Source organism: Acomys minous, assembly GCF_964271855.1.
Source record: "Acomys minous genome assembly, chromosome: 4".
Lineage (NCBI taxonomy): Eukaryota > Metazoa > Chordata > Mammalia > Rodentia > Muridae > Acomys > Acomys minous.
This window is the reverse complement of record NC_140486.1, coordinates 25413576-25433413: the sequence shown is the minus strand read 5'-3', so window position 1 is coordinate 25433413 and position 19838 is coordinate 25413576. Positions and strand designations below refer to the sequence as shown.

The 19838-nt window shown below is 45.4% G+C and overlaps 1 protein-coding gene across 1 annotated transcript in view; it reads left to right on the top strand.

Moving 5' to 3' along the window:
- Positions 1-18778, top strand: part of HTR4 (5-hydroxytryptamine receptor 4) — a 190779-nt gene extending 172001 nt beyond the window's left edge. The window contains exon 7 of the mRNA XM_084780325.1: positions 18001-18778. Coding sequence (XP_084636451.1) covers positions 18001-18088 — 88 coding nt within the window. The 3' untranslated portion in view covers positions 18089-18778. The remainder of the gene's footprint in view (positions 1-18000) is intronic.
- Positions 18779-19838: the final 1060 nt, after the last annotated feature.

Genomic DNA, 19838 nt, shown 5'->3' with positions numbered 1-19838 from the left:
TAATCCCAGCACTAGGGAGGCAGAGGCAGGAGGATCACTGTGAGTTCGAGGCCAGCCTGGTCTACAAAGGGAGTCCAGGATAGCCAAGACAACACAGAGAAACCCTGTCTCGAAAAACTAAAATAAATAAATTAATTAATTAATTAAAATTAAAAAAACAGAAAAAGAAGAATTGATTTTGTTCTGAGTACAGTGTAACCAGTTGGCTAGACACAGCATTTCACGCTGATTGACTGGGATTTAGGGTAGGGGAGCTCTTGGGGGCTTCCAGCTCTCTGGGAGTAAGGAACATAGCAGGATGTTACAGCCTTAATTCTAATAGAACATCATTTATTGTTAACCAAGCAGAACATGTGTTTATTCTCTATTGTTTTATTCTAAGCAGGAAGCACTGAACCTTCCTGGTTTTAGGCACACAGGGCCCGAGAACTTGAACTTAATTTCACCTTATAATCAAAATGGAGACTTGAAGTCAAAATGGTTTCTGATATGCTAAGAGCTGGTATTAACAGAGGAGCTACAGTCATCCTGGGGACTAATGTAGCTTTCAACAGAGGGGCTATAGAGTTTAAGCCGATCAAGCAGGTTACAACATTCATCTGTGTCAAGTTTCCCCCTGCTCTTCTGCAATAGAGCTGCTCCTGTCTAACTCTGAGCATGCTCTGTAAGGCTGTGTGAGTCAGTCTGGATCTGTCCATTCATTGCTTCGTGTGAAACACAATCCTTCCATGTCTAGCCTCTGGCTGAGAGCTACAGGGGAGGCCTGCTAAGCCCAAGATGGCTTCTGCACCTTGGTGGCAAATAACCTGAAGGCCAAGGTTCATAAACTATGAATGGGTTATTTTCCATCTATTGACTTCTCAAATGGAGTTCTTGGTTTCCTCACCTTGCAAATCTTATGGGAAATACGCACCATGGTGGAGCTGAGCTCTAATGTAACCTGGTCCTTCGAAGCTTTCTTATCTAGATTACTCCTCATGGCCAATTAATTTTTGTATCACCTTTCTGTAATGGGGCCCTCCTTCATGGTCCTCAACAAATCACTGTGACTAAATCAAGATAATGTTTTGAGATGTGTTTAAGTGTAGTTGGGCATTATGGGACATTCACAGGTATGTCACATATTCTGTCTGCTATTGTAGCTTCCTCCAACATAAGCATCCCTCACCAGAGTGCTCCATTGATGAGGAACGAGCCTGCATTGACACCTCCGTTTCCATCAAGGGCCTGTAGAACACATTTGTGACCACACTTGGTGATGTACAGCATGGGTTTGGACAAGTGTGTAGTGAGATGTACCTACAGTTCTGGCATTTTATAGAATCATTTCATCACTATACTAATCCTGTGTTCTGTATGTTCACTCATGCAGTTCATACTTTTAGCATTATACCTGGAAGACACAGATCTTCCTATGTCCACACTTCTTCTTTTTCCAGACTTTCATATATTTGTAATAACTCACTGTCTGGCCTCTATAGATGGGCTTCTTGAACTTAGCAATTTATATTTAAACTCTCTCCACATACTTTATGACTTTATAGCTTATTCTCCTATATCTATCCCATTGTCAGATGTGCTACAGCTTTGTCTACTCTCTGATGTAAGGATAGCTAAGTTACCCCAAAGTTTTAATGATTTTTGAAGAAAGCTACTATAAACACTTGAGTATAGCCTTTCGCAAAACTTAGTATAATGGCTTAGTGCTTTCAGAGGTTATCTTTTGTGTGTGTGTTGTGTGTGTGTGTGTGTGTGTGTGTGTGTGTGTGTGTGTGTGTGTGTGTGTGTGTTGAGACAGGGTTTCTCTGTGTAGCATTAGCTGTCCTGGACTCACTTTGTAGACCAGGCTGGCCTCGAACTCACAGTGATCCACCTGCCTCTGCCTCCCGAGTGCTGGGATTAAAGGTGTGTGCCATAATTTTACATACGTGTCATTATCATATCATCTGCAAGGGAAATCTTTTTATTCTTTCTCTATGTGCGTAACTTTTATCTCCTCTTATTGTATTGCATTCTGTTAATCTTCCAGCAAAGTGGTTAAGAGTAGCAGGAACAATGCATGCTAGCATCGTCCCTGAGCTCAGCAGGGAAACAGAGTTACTCCCATTAAACGTAACTGCTAGTTGAATGTGTTTTGGGGGTGTTTATCAAATTGATAACCCTTTTATTCCTAGCTTACTAAGAACATTTACTTCTAACGGGTATTGAACTTGGTCAAATGCCCTTCATGCATTTATTAACATGATCATCTGCTTTTTTCTGGTTTAGTCTGTTGATGTGATACACTATACAAACTGACTTTTCTTATCATGTTTTCATCCCAGGCCAAACCCTATACCCCATCCACATCCACAGCCTAACTGTATTTCAAGTTAAATTTCTCTTGCACACTGAAATTAAGTAAATCTGGTGATAGTGAGGGGAACAAATAGTTCGTTTTACACATTGCTAGGTTTTGTTTGTTAAGACTTTGTTGAGGATTATTTGCATCTATACTTAAGAGTGATTGCAATGGTCCCAGTACTGTTTGAAACCTAACCATTCATCTGCTGGGAGTTTGGTTCTTAGTGTAACAATATTGAAAGGTAATGGAGATTGACAGAGGTGGGGCATAAAGTGGGTGATTAGGTAGGGTACCATTCTCAGAAAGGATTGATGACAACTTACAGAGGATGTGTTGGATCCCATGCTGCTACGTGATTCCCAAGAGAACGGGTTGTTACAAAGAGGTTTCAGCTTTCATGGCTCCTCCTTCATATTTTGTCACGTGGCTATTTCACACGCCATACTTACCTTGTGGTGATGCAAGTCTTGAGGTGGGTGGGGGTGGGGCTTACTCAATACCAGCAACATGAAGTTTAGACTTTCCACTGGAATCATAAGCCAATTACATAGTTTCCTAAGTCAGCCCACTCTTCAGTGCTTTGTTATAGCAATGCAGAGTGGACTAAGACATTTTCTTATTGCAGTGTCTTTGGTTTTAGTACTAATGTAATGTTGGCCTCATAGAAAGACTCTTTCAGGAGATAGTCTCCATGCTTCTGTCTTTGGAAGAATGCTGAAGAGTACTAATATAATTTTCTTCCTTCACTGTTTGATAGAACTCACCAGTCAACACTTCTGAGCCTGGGCTACTGTTACAGAAGGTTATTAATTAGTAAATTTGATTTCATTAATAAATATATTTTTTCTATTAAATTGGATACATGTGGGCATATTCCATGCCAATTTCGTCTCTGTGAGTTTTGTTAGATTATGTATTTGAAATAGTCTTTTAAAATGTGGATTATGAAGTTTGTGGGTATGAAGTACTTGATTATCCTTTCAATATCTATGGGGTCTGTAGTGATGTGCATCACTTTCTATTGTTTGATGTAGTTGTTTGCGTTCTGATCCTTAACTTAAGTGTTAGTTTATCACTTTTTAAAACATTGGCTTTTGACTTTATTGGTTTTTTTCATATTCATCTCTTATTCTCAGTTTCACTGAATTATGCTTCAACATTCCTTTTGTTATAATTACATTTGATTTAATTTTTTACATGCATATAATTTTAAATTTGTGTTCTACATATGAGAGAAATGTGGCATCTGTCTTTTTTAGACTGACTTGTTCACTTGACATAATGATTTCTGTCTCCATTTTTCCTGTAGATTCATTTTTATAACTGTTAATGGGTATTTAAGCAAGTTCCATTCCTTAGCTATTGTACATAATGCAGCAATAAAGATGGATGTTCCAGGATCTCTACCACATGCTGACTTAAATTTCTTAAGCTTTCTTTGTTCATATACCTAGGAAATGAATAGTGGGCCATATGGTAATTCCATTTTCCTTGTTGTTTCAAGGAAACCCTATAATAATTTCCAGAGTGGCTGCCCAAGTTTACACTCACAACAGTTGTGAATGGTAGTTCCTCTTGCTGTTCATCTTCACTAGCGTTTGTTGTCATTTGTTCACTTGATGACTGCCATTCTAACTGAGATGACATGGAATCTCGGAGCACTTTTACTATGCCCTTCCTTGATAGGTAAAGATTCTGAGCCCACTTTCAATTGCTTATTGATCACTTATATTTCTTTTGTGAGAGATGCTTATATATCTGTCAGCCCATTCACTGGTTGGGTGATTTGGGGGGTATTGGTGTTTGATTTTTGCAGATTTTTTTCCAAAATAATTTTTTATTAATTTATTCTTGTTACATCTAAATGGTTATCCCATCCCTTGTATCCTCCTATTTTTCCCTTACTCCCCTCCCCTATGACTGTGCTTGAGGGGGACTTCCTCCCCCTTTATATGCTCATAGGGTATCAAGTCTCTTCTTGGTAGCCTGACGTTTTTATATTAACATCTTACTTACTGTGTAGCCAGTAGTGAATTTTTTTCTCAGTCTATAGTCTGTGTTTTGACTCAGAGAATTGTTTCCTTAGCTGTACTGAAGCATCATAATTTCATGTAGTCCCACTTTTCAATTCTTTTTGGATTATTTCCTATTCTACTAGAGTAAGACTTTTTGTCTGAAGTTCATCATTTAAGGAGCCTATACCTCAAGAAAGTGAACCTCAGGACCATTTCCCAGCCCCACCCACTCTCTTCTATGGATCCAAGGGCTGGACTAACAGGGGGTAAACACCCTCTCCTCTCTCACTCTCTTAGGTAGCTGGTTTCTCTTGACAGCCAACCTGGTTCAAACAACAGGACAAAAAAAAAATGTAAGTATTTGAGATCTCTCTCTCTCTCCAGTGCGCTCCCTTCTGAAACAGAGTGGATTTTCCTCTGTTACTGTGAGAACCTAGCTGGCTCTCCAGAAAGTAAAACTCAGAAGGCTGGAGTTTTTCTCTCTCAGATGCTACGCTGAGCAGCCAGCAGTCAGCTGTACAGTCAGGCCTTCCCATCCACCGTGGTTTCTTGAAGGATGCTGCTGCAGTATGCCCCATACCTCTGTCTTGTGCATTTGGGGGTTGCCCCTGTGACTTCAGTTCATTTCTAGGAAGAGGTAAGGGTTTATGTATTTATTTACTTAAATGTGTAAAACTTTCCACTTGTCAGAATAGAACTGTAACATGTAAGCCAGGCAGAGCATTTTTTTTCCAGTTTTATAAACACTTTTTTTTTAAATTTTGGAATAACTTTCTATCCATAGAGAACAGACACGGTTTATAAAATTGTCTTCCTTTAATGCATTGGCTTATGTTAATATTTCAAATAATCATGGACCATTTATCAAAACTAGATAGTTACCGTTGACCAATACTTTCAACAGGCTTCCAGACTTTAACTTTTATTTACTTAGTAGTTGTCATTATACATTTCAATTCAATTATCATATCCTAAAATAATGGCCTAGGGGGAAATTTGAATGGAAATCTAAAATACGCTATTCGGTCCCAAGTTTGGTTTGCTGTTGACTTTCTTCACAGCTTTATTTCTTCATGTCAGCAATCATCCCATGCAGTCAGCTCAGCAAGCTCTACCACTGCAGACCCCTCCCCGAGTTCAGTCTCCGCTCCTTATCGCTGTGTTAGAATTTCTACAGGGGGTGCAAACCAGGCCTATGTATTTCCCGATGGAAAGGCTGAGGGGGGCAAGAAAAATCTCCAACTTTATGAGAACTATCCTGGTTGTCAACTCGGTTCAGGTTTCTGGATAGCAGGAATCACTGATGGGCTGTTGGTTCTTGTTGTTGTTGTTGTTGTTGCTGTAGTTGCTGCTGCTGCTATTTTTCAAGACTGGAGGTTGAAACTAGAGCCCCCCCCCCTCAGGCTAAGCAGTCCTCTACCACTGAGTTACAACCCAGCCCAATAACTGACCTTTGTATATAGGAAGCACGGGAACTAAATGATGGGCAGGAATCTGTAAAGCACATTCCCCAGTTTCTTCCAGGAGGGTTTCCATAGGAACAGCCCCACCCATGGTTCTTGGTGCTAAGGAACCTTTTCAGTCTTCTTTTCAGAGAAACGCCCAAACCCAGAAACATCCAAAGTATTTCTGAAAAAGTGTCTGGTAGATTGCTCTGTCCATCCCTCACCCAGAGCAATGCAGTGCTGCCCACAGAGCAAGGATGCAGATGCTCCAGATACAGAATTGGGGGGAACGGTGCAGCATGGAAAGCTTCAGGGAGGACCAAGAGGAGACTAATTGCCACTGCAATCGGTGGCAATAAATTCAGTTCAAATGCCAGGCAATGTGATTATCCATTTAGTAAGTGTTTCCATAGATTCTAAGAGTTTTCGTACTTCCTGAGGTATCAAAAACTATATACTAAATGTTGAAGATGAGGTTGGCACATACAAGTAATGCAAAACGTTCTGGATTCCAGCAGGCCTAGGTTCAAATCCTGGCTCTGAGTTACTAACTGAGTGGCCTTGGGTAAATCTTACCCTCTGTGAGTGTCAGTCTTCCCACCTCTGAAATGTGGACATTAAAAAAAAAATTTCCCTGGCATCATGGTCAGTATAGGAAATGCAACACTTAAAGATCAGTCAAGATAGGGTCAGGGAGAGTGGGTGCAGGTTATCCGTTAGGGCACCATGAGGTGTGTGCTTCATCTCTCAGGAACATCAAAGAGGCCATGCAAGTATGGACCAAACATCCAACAGTGGCAGATAAAGCAGACATAAAAATAAAAGTGAGAAATAGTGACTGAGATGTGAGGCTAAAATCAGGCAACAGCAGTGAGGGCTTTCAAAGCCGGACTAAGGCTGGATGGACTGCTTAGGCCATGGACGGTGAACTGGATGGTGAACTGAACGGTGGCTGCCTTGGGGGTGCAATGGCAGTAGGGTGGGGGGCGGGACAGCTGAAGCTCAGGCCAGTCTCTAGAAAGAACATGAACAACAAGAGCAGCAAAGATGGCAGCAGAGAGAAGGTCACACAGGACAACGGGGCCAGGCACCATCACTGGGCCAAGCGCTATCACTGGCCCAGGCACCATCACTGGGCCAGGCACCATCACTGGCCCAGGCACCATCACTGGGCCAGGCGCCATCACTGGGTCAGGGGCCATCACTGGTTCCAGGAAGGGGCTAACTTGAGTGTCTACGGTGAGTCTGAGCTTATAGCCTGGAACAGTACCGGACATTTGGACGCGTTAGTATTAGACATTCATCTCTCCTTACCTGAAGCCTGTGTTCAGCGGTAGTCTTTGTTATCCTGGCTTTTCCCTATCCGCTCCTGGGTCAAGAGTGCCCCACTGTTTCTATAGCAAGGCATTATCGTGCCTATAGGGTGGTTTTTTTTTTTTCTTCACTGTATTTGCAGAGCAAGACTTCTTCCCAACCTTCTACCATAGCTGTTCTACATCTCCTGAGGCACAGTCTGGTCTGGGGAAGCTCAAAATCACCTATGTAGGGCAAAATAATGCCCACTCAATGTCCACATCCTGTTCCGCAGTACCTATGAATACATTATATCACATGTCAAAAGGCTGATTATGACATGTGATATAATGTATTCATAGGTACTGCGGAACAGGATGTGGACATTGAGGGTTAGGGTTAGGGTTAGGTGTGAGAAGCCTGGGAGAAAGAGGAAATGGAAGGATCCAGTGGGTCCTGGAAAACTACAGGCGAGTCTGGGCCCTGGGGTCCTCCGCAAACTGTGGCAACAGCCAAGGAAAAAATAGGCAGTAAAAACCTTGAACCCCTACCCGGACTAGCCGATGGACATTCTCCACTGTTGAGTGGAGAAGAAGATCTAACTCTCACACAAACTCTGGTGCCCCATATTTGATCATGTCCCTTGGATGGAGATGCCTGGTGGCACTCAGAGGAAAGATAATAGGTCACCAAGGAGAGACTTGATACCGTATGAGCATATTCAGGGGGAGGAGATCCCCCTCAGACACAGACATAGGGGAGGGGAGTAGGGGGGGGGGGAAGTGGGAGGAAGGGAGGGATGGGAGGATACATGGGATGGGCTAACAACTGAGATGTAATATGTATAAATTAATAAAAATGTATTAAAAAAAAAAAAAAAAAAAAGGCTGATTATGATACGACTACACTCCGTGTTGTCCTGATACAGGCAGGGTCCTCGGGGCTGTCTGGGTGGACTCACTGTACCAGCTTCCGTCTACCGAAGGCGCAAGAGGACCAAAGTCAGAGAGGGAGAGAGAGCATGGTAGTAAAAGTAGAAGCTGACGTGGTGATACCATACGCCTGGGACTGTGGGCGGCTTCTGGAGAGGGAAGCCTGGGACTGTGGGCGGCTTCTGGAGAGGGAAACCGGCAACGAATGAACTAACCCTGAAGAGCCTTCTAGACAAAGGCAGATCTGCCAATACCTTCTTTTTAGCCCCCTAAGACCTATTTTGGACTGATGAGCTCTAGAAGTACAAGACTTGACGTTTGTATTATTTCAAGTTTCTGTGTTTGGGGTAACTTGTTACAGCGACGACAGAAAGCTAATACAACGTGCTACTGTATCCCAGTCCATCCTTACTCAGACCACAGACTAATTATCCTACAAAACACGAGATCCTCTTCTCTGCTTTCACCCTGGTCTGGCTCCAGGTTGCTCTTAGACTGAGGACAATGGTCCTGAGCATCGTGGGCGTCTGCCGACAATACATCTTTTGGTCAACGACTGTCCCTCTGCTCTGCCACATCACTGTGGGTTTTGCCATTTGCTGCTGTTTAGATGTGAATCCTCTTTCCCTTGGCCTGGTGACCCTTCCCTTCCTTTCACTTCTCATCTCCTACTGCTTTCTCTACCACACTACCCCGACACACTAGCTGGGTTCATATGCTCTCAGCACCACCGGTTACTTTCTACTCCTAATGTTTCTCATATTTACAGATCTCCACTTTGGGTCTCACAGTGTACTGTGAGCTCTGTGAGGAAACAGCTGTGTCACTTCTCCACCTCGCGTTCTCCCAGGCCTCCTGGCACAGGGCCTGAGCCACAGTGGGTATACAGAGTGCAGTTTAAAATGAGTGGGCTGGATTAATACATATCTAACACTTGGAAAATCTCATTCCAACTGGGTGTGATGGCACACACCTTTAATCCCAGCACTCAGGGAGCCAGAGGCAGGAGTATTGCTGTGAGTTCGAGGCCAGCCTGGTCTACAAAGCAAATCCAGGACAGCCAAGGCTACATAGTGAAACCTCGTCTCGAAATACAAAAACAAAACAAAACAAAACAAAACAAAACAAAAGCCCCTAAAGATCTCACTCCTCCTTCATAAACTTTAAAAAAAAAAAAAAAAAAAAAAAAAAAAAAAAAAAAAAACCTCCCTCCCGGTATCTTGGATTCTAAATAACAGGGGTCCCATCTGCTTGAGGATTTGAGCCATTTAAATGGAGCTGCTTCCTATTTGGCAAGCGTCTCCAGTGAGAGTAAGCAAGTGCTTTTTCCCAGGGGGAGGACTGAGGCCCTATGCTATAAAGTCAGCATTTCCCAGTGGTGCCAGCCGAGGCTGGGAGAAGGGGCACCATGATGATGCTTTTAATTATTGCTCTACCCAGGCTGCTCCAAGTTTGGTACTAATTGCTCAGCGAGCAAATTGTAGATTCAGATAATCACCAAACTTAATGTGGCTCCTGTCAAGTCTGAATAAATTAATGCAAAGCAGACAGCTGCCTCTACAGGGCTAAACAGCAGTGACTTTTCTTAGGTCATGAAAACTTGTAAGATAGCACCGATCACTCACAGGGCTTGGCCGGTCAGCCGAGCAGCTAGAGCGCACAGCAGAGCTTGGGAGGCCTTTGTCATGCTGAGGGATGATGACCCGTGCCTGGGCGGGTTCCTTTCTCTGTATGCCATCTTGGTAGTTTCTTTCATCTGTGTGATCAGTGGGCAAACGTACATCGATTACTATGGGATGGGACTCTGCACTAGAGCAGGAATGAAGCATTGAGTTCAAGCCACTTCAAGCCTTATCATTAGACATCTTCTAACCAGAACATCTGAGGTAGATGTTACTTACTATTCAATATCTGGCCATCAAAATGAAGAGTTTGGTAGGCATGATCTCATTAAATGGTCATGACACTCCAGAAATTTAGGAACAATTCACCACAATAAGTGAGAGTCAGAGTCAAGGTTTGGACTCAAGCATTTTGCCTCAAGAATTCTTAACCCCTCAAGTATCAATTTCAGTCTTGGGGGTGTCCCATTTTCTGTGCTCCATTTTCCATACCAGTGAAGATTCTTCCACCCACTCGGTGCCCAGGATCATGGTAGATGTTAACTTTCACCTTCCCTCAAAGGTGCCAGGCACAGAGGGATGGCTTACTGGGTCAGGTCACACACCCAGTAGATGGTAGGCCTGAGCTTTCTTTGCCAGAAGGATGACATCCCTTTTCTCTCAACACTTGTTAAATGTGAGGTTGCATGGGTGCTCACATGTGTGTCCATGGGTAGCTGGGGTTTGGGTCCTCCACTTAGAGTAACATGGAAGAAACTGGGCCACAGACTCTCTGACATCTGCATGGGTCTACATGCAAATAGGAGCCTTGAAGTCAGGCAGGGTGAGTTTACTGGGCAGCCATCCGGATTACTGTAAATGTGTGTTTATATTGTTTATTTCACATCCATGTGAAAACTCCTAAATTAAAAGCATGTAAATCGTGGTGACTTGGGAATACACAGTCTATGGTGGGACCTCCATAGGCTAAAATGAGTAGGAGAATTTGTTCCTTGTTGGCCAAGGAAGCTAAGCCTCCTCCCATTTCACAGTGGTTGTAACACACCAGAGCCCCTAAGATGGCTGTGCTAGTTTGTTTCCTATTGCTGCGATATACACCATGACCAAAAGCAACTCAGGGAGGAAAGGGCTAGTTCAGCTTACAGATCCTGATCATACTCTTCAGTGACTGAAGAAAGTCAGGGCAAGAACGCAAGCAACAGCAAAGGGAGGAGCCGTGGAGGAATGCCTCTTACTGGCTTGTTCAGCCTTCCTTCTTATACAACCTAGGACTGCCTGCCTGATGGCGACACCAACCACAGTGGGCCCGGCCTTCCCACATCAATCTTTATTCAAGCAAGCACCCCCACAGACTTGCCTACAGGCTGGTATGATGGAAGCAACTGGGACTCCCTCTTTTCAGGTGACCCTCCAAGCTGACACAAAACTAACAACACAGAAGCCCAACTAGAAAACATGCCCTTCCTCACCTCTATAGAGGGTAGTGGTCTTCCAGTTGGCCTCTGAGTGGATAGTCATCTCTTGTTACAACCTCTTGTCTGGTTATCCTGACAGGTGAGTCATTAGTTCTTGTCTGGTTATCTTTGACTGTCAGCCTGGAGGGCGAGAATCCCAGGAAGTTAGTAGAGTGCACCTTTGAGTGTGTCTGTAAAGGTTTGTGGAGAGAGGGTTCACTAAGGGGAAAGAACCATCGTGAGTGCCAGAAGAACCTTCCTGAAGGCTGGAAAAAGAAGACTCTGTTTCCTATCACCATGTATGTGTGACAGATGTCTGCTCTGCCACACCCTCCTGCCATGAGGGGCCAAACTTTCTTCAATCAGGAGCACCTGCCTGTATCTCCTCAGTTAGGGGTGGGAGCTCACGAACCCCTTCCTACTTCACCAAGAGAACTTTTCACACAGTAAGAATAGTGGTTTTCCTTCTATTCAGGCCATGATTTTTATATAAGCTCCAGCCAGCGAGTGTGTTCTATCGCTATGGAGCTTGGCTGAGTTTGAGAATGTGCTTGGAGCTTAGCCTGGTGGCATTATACACACTGGGACGTTGAGTCAGCCAGGTCAGCGACTCTGAGCCTCCATTACTTTCATCTGTGAAGTAAATATGAGTAGCTAACGCAGTTGTGAAAAATAATTATGTAAATGACGTCATTTATGCCATGACTGAAAACAGTCCCAAGAACCTTCACCCATCAATAAACTGAGTGGTAGATGACTTCTTATTATCATTGTTGCTTTTTTCCTGCACAGGAATCTATGTCAGGAGCTCCTTACACCTCAGGTAGGCGAGCACAGCCTAGTTTCCAGAGCTACTTGGTTCTGAGCCACTAATCCATGCTAGTCCATTAAGCAAGGCTACTCGGGAGCCAGGTCACCAGGTGTGGGTCTGACCTGTGACTAGTCCAGGCCCTGTCTCTTACTTACCACATATTTTAGACTTCTCTTTTGGCATCTCTCGGCTTCACCTTTCTTCTTTGTATAGTTCTGGTCTTTTTCCTGCCTGACATGGCTTGTCAAACTGCCGTGCTTCTGAAAGGAGCCTGGGGGCCAGAAGAGCAATCACCACCACACAGAAGTGTGTGCTTGCAAAAGCAGGTGTGGGATTCTGACATTGGAGCAAGAGGAAGCAAAGCAAGGAATTTCCTAGGCCTTGAGGTCTTCTACGGGGTTCCCAATACAGGAAAGAAAGGAGGAAAATATTTCAACAGTTTGGAGCTGTGCATATTCAATCATCAACGTTCTATGCTCTTCACATCATGGTCTATTGAGGGGAAGATATATTTGGAAAAGCCTTAGCTTTGCATATCGAGTCCTGAAATGTGCCAGTCTTGGACTTTGCACTTCCTTCTCTATGTGGCGATACTGTGAGGAACGGATCCCACCCTCAGCTGCACAGGAGAAAGGAGATGAATCGTGAGGGGAACAAGTCACCAAATATCACATAGTCCGTGACTGGCAGAGCCTGATTGGATGCTGAGGATCCATGGGAAGTCTTGGTCGCCATGTTGCCCAGCACAACATTCTAGATGGCGAGATACACAAACACAGGGCAGTAAGGGAAAAGCCGCAAAGCATCAAGGGTAAATCTCACAAAGTGGAAAAAGGCAAACTCCTGGTGGTAATGTCTCTGTATACAGAATCTGATTGCTTCTCATTGCCTGGGCAACAGCCACCAGATGAGTTGCTGCTGCAAAACAATAAGTCATCTCGCTGCTCCACACCCTTCTATCAACTGTTAAGAACCATAGAGTGGCATTTCAGCGACTGATGACTCATATATATGACACAGGTACACCCACAGGTTATACTGAAACTGGAAATTTCTCATTTCCTGCTGCCCATGTACTTCCTGTGTGTTACAGTGTTCAGTGCATTCTGCACAGGATTTTAGCCCGGACAATGGCTGCACCATAGAACTTGGAGTGTATAGTTGGGTATACTATCTAGTCTTATGTTTGCACAATGATTACATCACCTAGCCATACGTTTGCCAGGATGCATCCCTGGCATTAAGCAAAGAATGACTATACTCTCAACAGAGCATCCAGCCAGAGGAAGCCTATTCCAAGGTCATTTGGACCATTGCTTTGCTCAAAAACCTCCCAGGCAGTAAAAAGCCAGAAGGTCTAATAGGTATCTACAGGGTTGCCTCATCTCAGGGCTGGTCCTGGATATTTTGAAGATGTCAACTCCTTCCACTCCTCCTTTGCCTTCTGTTTCCTTGCCCTAACCCCTGCCCTAACCCTGCTGTCCTTCAAAATGGCAGCCAAGATCTAGTTTAGGAACATTTGCATAAGCCTGCACAGCAGCATGCACAGAGCACTGCAGGGCGCTGCAGCACACGCTGAGTACACTGTGCCTAGGTACTGACTGGGAGGAGTGCTCAGCTAATTATCGCCTGCCTTAGGACCGCCAACGCCATCTGTGTGGCCCACTCCTCTACTTGACGTGTTTTTCTTTCAGTGGGTGCTAAAATTCCTTTCTAGTGAGAGACATAGCAACATCTACACCTTCTCCTAAGGTCCCAATGATGCACAGAGGCACAATTCCACCGAAGTGCATTCTGGGGAACTAATGAATATATTGGAGTTTCTTATAGAGCATAGGTAATAGCTTGCTTGCAGGCATGTGAGCACTTCTCCCTCAACCAGACACACCTGGAGGTCTTTACAAAGCAGGGAGGAAGGCTTCCCATGGCCACGAAATGGAAAACACACACACACACACACACACACACACACACACGCATGCATGCACACATGTGATATATATATGTTCTATTTGCCCCCAGGTCCTCCATCTCATAGCAGTTAGCAAGATTGATGGGCATTTCTCCTACTACAGAAGACAAATGAGGAAAAGGATGAGAGAAAAAAAGAAAGAAAGAAAAGAAGGGGGAAGAGAGAGAGAGAGAGAGAGAGAGAGAGAGAGAGAGAGAGAGAGAGAGAGAGAGTCATAGACTGAAGCAATGACCTGTGTCTGTAAACACAAATGTGGGGAAGCACTTTAGCTGGCACATTACAGCCTCTTAAGAATAGCTGCTTCTCCCAGTGTCTCAAGTTTTTGTCTTGGCTCCTAGTACCAGGAGTGAATTTGTAACTCAGGCCTTAAGTCCAATCAGAGAGCTGGTTCTCACCACCACCAGTCAAGCCACACCTGGACTTTCTGGCACATCTTGCCTGGCACTTCCACCACAGGGCATACAGCTGAGTAGGACTTTTGGCCTCTATCTTCCTGACCCCAGATTCTGTTAGTAGCAATTTCTGGTACTACAGGAGCTGCTTCCCAAGGCTAGAGTCACTTCAGCCTCAGGCCTAGCTTTATTTCCCTAAGTTTGGCAGCCAAAAAAGGAGGGGCATGCAACAGCTTTAGCGATAGTCTTATCATTGACTTCAGGAAGTCACCAACAACTGTGGTCATAGCCTTATAGCTTTAGGCCCCCTAGAGCCTCTATGGTCAACAACGTCCTGGAGGTAACCTTCTCCTAGGATGGGATCCCCAGCCTAATGGCTTTCAGGAGCATCTGTTTTTACCCTCTGTACACTCTTTGTCACTCACAGGCACAGACTATCAGAAACTGTCCCCAGTCCTTTTGATAGGTACCACTTGTGCCTTACTCCACCATATACTCCAACCCTACAATTTCACAGCAACATCCGAGCTTTGCACCCTCTGTGAACTTAGTCCCCACGCTGGCTTCTTCAGGTGCACTCTCACGGCTCTTAAATGAGTCTCCAAAACTACAAAGCACTCACAAGTCACTGTGATGGTATCTATATGTAATGAAGAATTTCTGCAAAGGGTGGGCAGGACAACGAAGCAAAGTCCTGAGCCACCATCTCATGGTGAGACTGGGTGAAGCACCTTACAAGTGACAGGTGATCACAGGAAGTCACAACTAAGGAGACACTGAAGTCAAACTTAAGCAAGATCCAATAGCATAAGAAGGCTCTTTGCACTAGTATCCGTTGTTTTTTTCTGCTGGTCCATGCTGGGCACAGTAGCATGGGCAGGAGGGACAAACATGATTAGCCTCACACAACCCTCAGCCGTCCTCTCTGAGCCATCCTGCTCCATATTCTGAAGCTCTTTCATTGAGCCCCCTCATACCTCCCCAGCTTGGTGAGCCTGGCTCACACTGCTCCAGGCCAAAGGTGGATAAGGTCCCTGGCAGCACCTGTTTCTCAGCCTGGTTCCCTGGGTCAGAAAGGTTGTGTTTTGGTGCAGTGAATATAGCTGCGGTTGTGGCCTCTCCACCCCACTACCCCTGGCTCCCGGGGAAGCCCTAGCTGGGCAAACCATCTCCACCCCTGGCATGCTCTTTTTCAGGAGAAAAGGATACCCTGCTTCATCCGGAGTGACTGTTGGGCGTCCCTGGGAAAGGCTTGAGTTTCTGCATCTGCATTGGTTATCAGGGGGCTTTTCTGACGATTGTTTTCCTTTGGACTTTGGTTCAACAGAAGTCTCACATTTGTCTCCCAGTAACACAGACAGATTGCTCCCTCTGTTCCACCTTTCTCTAGTCAATGCTCGGCTGCTCTCCCACCTTACGGGCATTCCTTCCATGCTGGTCTAAGTCACTTAGATCCTCCAAAGCCTTTCCTACTTCATAAAGATCTTGCCCTATCAAAGGGCTCAGCAAAGCTGCTAAAACCCTAGCCAGTCTCTTGCTGAGGCCAGTTATTCCTTGTCTCTGGTGAACACATCCTCTGCGCCCAGTGATTTCAGTCTTATGTGTTTCCCTCACACTCAGCTTCCTTAGGAGCCCGTCCCTCCTCTATGGTCCTCCAGCCCCTGATGTCCGTGGAGCATCCACTGCTGATGCTCAAGTATCTCCAATGGCTCCTATGAGCCGGTCCGTCAAGAACTGATTCCCTTTGTGCTGCCTGAGGCTTGTGCCTCAAGGATGCATGTGTGGTTACACCCACCTCTGCTTCTCCAGCACTCATCCTCATCCCATCGGCCCCCATATGCCTAGGCTGTGAGAGATTCCGCCATTGCTTGTTTAAAGCCTCCCTCCAATTCCTGCAGTTTCAGCACTGAACGTTCTCTGATGGCCATGGTCTTTTCCACTGAGTCCTTGTCAAGACCCCTGTCTGCATGCTAAGTTGTAGATTTTTCCTCTCTCTGCACCAAAGCTCAGACTCACAGGGTACATTGTGCTATTCTGTTGCTTCTTGGTCCTTTTCTTTCTCATCTCTATCAGACTGTTCCCAGGGATCCAGGTTTTGGGGTCTCAGGAAAATTACTAGTCATATCCGTGCTCCTTTTTGTCCCATAGCCATAAAAAATTGGCAGGTCAACATTTCCATTTCTTCATCTCTTCAACCAGCCTGCTAAGTCAGGACCAGTGTTAAACCCCCAACCTTACATTTCTTGCTCAGTGCATCCCACCACCCACCTCAACTTCATAGCCGCCATCTCCCTCTGGGATGCTCCCTCGGGGTTTGTAATGTCTGCTTTGACAGTTTTCAAAGCATCTCCTTACTCCCTGGGGAGACTCCAACCCATCAAGCAGGCTTGCCACTCCATTCCACCTGGAAGAAGACTGCCTTCCTGGCATTTTCCCCACTGACAGCTTTTGCCAAAGTGGCTGCACCTTAGTTACCAGTCTGACTACTACTCTCTTTACTCCACACCATGGGCACTACCCACCCCAAAAACCTTACAGGACAAACTATGATGTCAAATTTTCTTATGTAGTCTCTCTCTCTCTCTCTCTCTCTCTCTCTCTCTCTCTCTCTCTCTCTCTCTCTCTCTCTCACACACACACACACACACACACACACACACACACGCTTCACTTGGTCTATTTGTTTCAGTTCATACGCTTCACTTGGTCTATTTGTTTCAGTTCATATCAGGGACATCATTGTTCTCCCCAGACTTATTCTTCTGACTATGGCAAATGTTGCTAAAACTCCTTCCCGGGGAAGACATGAGTGACCTCTCCCAAGACACGAAGAAGCTCTTCTAAGGTCTCCATGGCCGATCAATGCACAATGCCAACTAAAGCTCATTCTGGGGAGCCAACAAGTTTATTAGACTTTTTACAGAGCAACTGGTCACACCTGAAAGCAGTGAGGGCTTTCCCATAGTTACATAGATGGAGCCCTAGGCCCAGTCTTTCCTAGCCTCTACACACACACACACACACACACACACATGCACGCATGCATGCATGCACGAACACACGCACATACACATTAGCTCCTCCTCGGCCACCTGCAGAGTTATCAGTTGATACAGAGGCCACTGGATACTCAGTTAGGGGGTGGTGTGTGTAAATTGCCAACAATCCCAGATAGGATGATTTCTTTTTTTCAAAAAGGACACAGATGAATGCCTCAAGATGGCACTTGCTTGATTTGGAGGACAGTCACTCTACACCAGTTGTATACCCCCCCACTCACCCCCCAACTTTGATCCAGGTCACCCACCAGGTGTAGTCTGGAATTAGAAACCACAATATGTAGTTAAGCAACATTTTAACATAGGCAACAGGAGACTACTGAAAGGGGCTGACTCGGGCCCCGTTTGCAGCTGTTCACAGGTCTCTGCTGAGGAACCACTTTGGAGAAAGAAGTCTGGGTCCTTGCAAGCTTTGTCATCCACTCTCTGTGCATCTTAGGCCTCTTTTCTTCAGCACTCCAGTTTTCTACCTTTAACCGACACAATCTAGGTGAGGTCTTTGGCCCTCCGTCTCTGAGAAGTTCCATCCCATTCCATTCCCACCTGTCTAGCCCCTCAAATACATGCAAGAAGGGGGCGTGGAGAGCAGGAGGCGTGTGTGCTCCTGACGCTTTCGAAGGATGCCTGTTGAACGCTCATGCCTTCTTTCTTTTCTCTCTAGGTATACAGTTTTGCACAGTAGGCATCACCAGGAACTGGAGAAGTTGCCCATACACAACGACCCGGAGTCCCTGGAATCCTGCTTCTGATTGAAGACGTGGCTTGCCATTTAGCCACTCATTCCCATCCATGTCCACATGACCAGGATACCCTGGAATCACCCGACTCTGGGCATCACCGGTGAAGCATGGAGCGTCGGGGGTTGGGGCCAGGTCCCAGTGAAGGTGAACCGAAGACGAGTGTTGAGTGGAACCTGAGTACAGCAGGTCAAGGATTTCAGAGTTGTGTGGGGACTTCAGACATCATCAGGCCCAGTGCCCTAGCCTCAGCCCAAGTGGTCCCTCCCATTGCATACTGACACGTGGTCTGTCTCTGCTTGCCCCTCTCTGGGCCTAGGAGCTCAGCACCTCCTAAGGCAGCCCCTTCTGTGTGGGAATGCTCTAAGCAGCACACAAGTCTGCTGCTGTTCCAACTTCTACTGGGGCAGTGTGATTGGTCCTCTCTGTCACTAGAACACCCCCCAGTTCCCTCCTCACTCTGGTCATCTTCTAGACATGCTTTGAGGGGCTCCAGATGTCTGTTTGGAGGTACTATAGTACTGACAGGGAAGGCATCAGGATTTTTTGTTTACAGCCATGAACATCTTTTTTTCTTTGTATCTTTGTTTTTCTTTCTTTCTTGATTATAGCACACTACTTGAAGTAATAGTTCTCCCCTTGAGGATAGATTTTAAAAGATTCTGCTTAGATTTTGGATCTATTACCAAGAGTCTCCTCTCTCTCTCTCTCTCTCTCTCTCTCTCTCTCTCTCTCTCTCTCTCTCCCCCCCCCCCGTGTGTGTGTGTGTGTGTGTGTGTGTGTGTGTGTGTGTGTGCGCGTGCGCGCAAAGTTTCCATTTTCCCCCTGGCATACCAGCAATTGGGTCATTTAGAATGAATTTCTATTCACTTCCCTTCTGTGACAGCAGACTCAGACCCTGTTTGCTATGAATGTTAGCAAACAACAGACTTATAACTCAAGACTGAAGGAGTGGGGCTAGGGGGCTAGAGAGATGGCTCACTTGTTGCTCTGGCAGAAGACCCAGATTTGGTTCCCAGCACTCACAGGGTGGCTCACAACCATCTGTAACTCCAGTTCCAGAGGGTCAGATAGCTCTTCTGACTGCCTCAGGCTCCTGCACACACATGGTGCACATACATACACTCAGGCACGCACACACACACACACACACACACACACACACACACACACACACACAATAAATAAATACATAAATAAATACATAATAAATAAATAAATAAAACAAGTTAAAATAAAAAACCATTAAGGAGGGAAACTCATTCGATTCCATGGACTGCCTCTAGGGAGGATCAGGGTCCTGTGCTGAACAACCCATTGGTCTAGTCCTAGACCATTTTCTGCTTTGAGCAAAGCACAAACTCAGCTTCATGTGTTGGGAGTTGTCACTGACCACTGCCTGTCTGGGAAGCTCCTGCTACTATTATTTTTAACACCATTTGCAGAGCGTCCTTTGTTGCCAACCCCAAGAAGATGTTTTCTTTCCCATGCTGAAGCAGCCATGGCCTTCGTTGTCTTGGGAAAGGTCATGACAGAGAGAAAGACTAAAGACTCTGAAGATGGCTTTTCTTCTTTTCGGCTGACAAAGACAAAGTTTGCTTTACTGCTGATGAAACAGAGGGAATAGGAAGATAAACCATCCTTGCCCTGTACACTGCAAGATCAAGATGTGTCAGGGGCTTTGACTACAAGTTTTCCTTGCCCTATTTTAACTCCTTCTTTCTTTCTCCCTCTTTTTTCTCCCTCTCTCTCACCCCTCCCC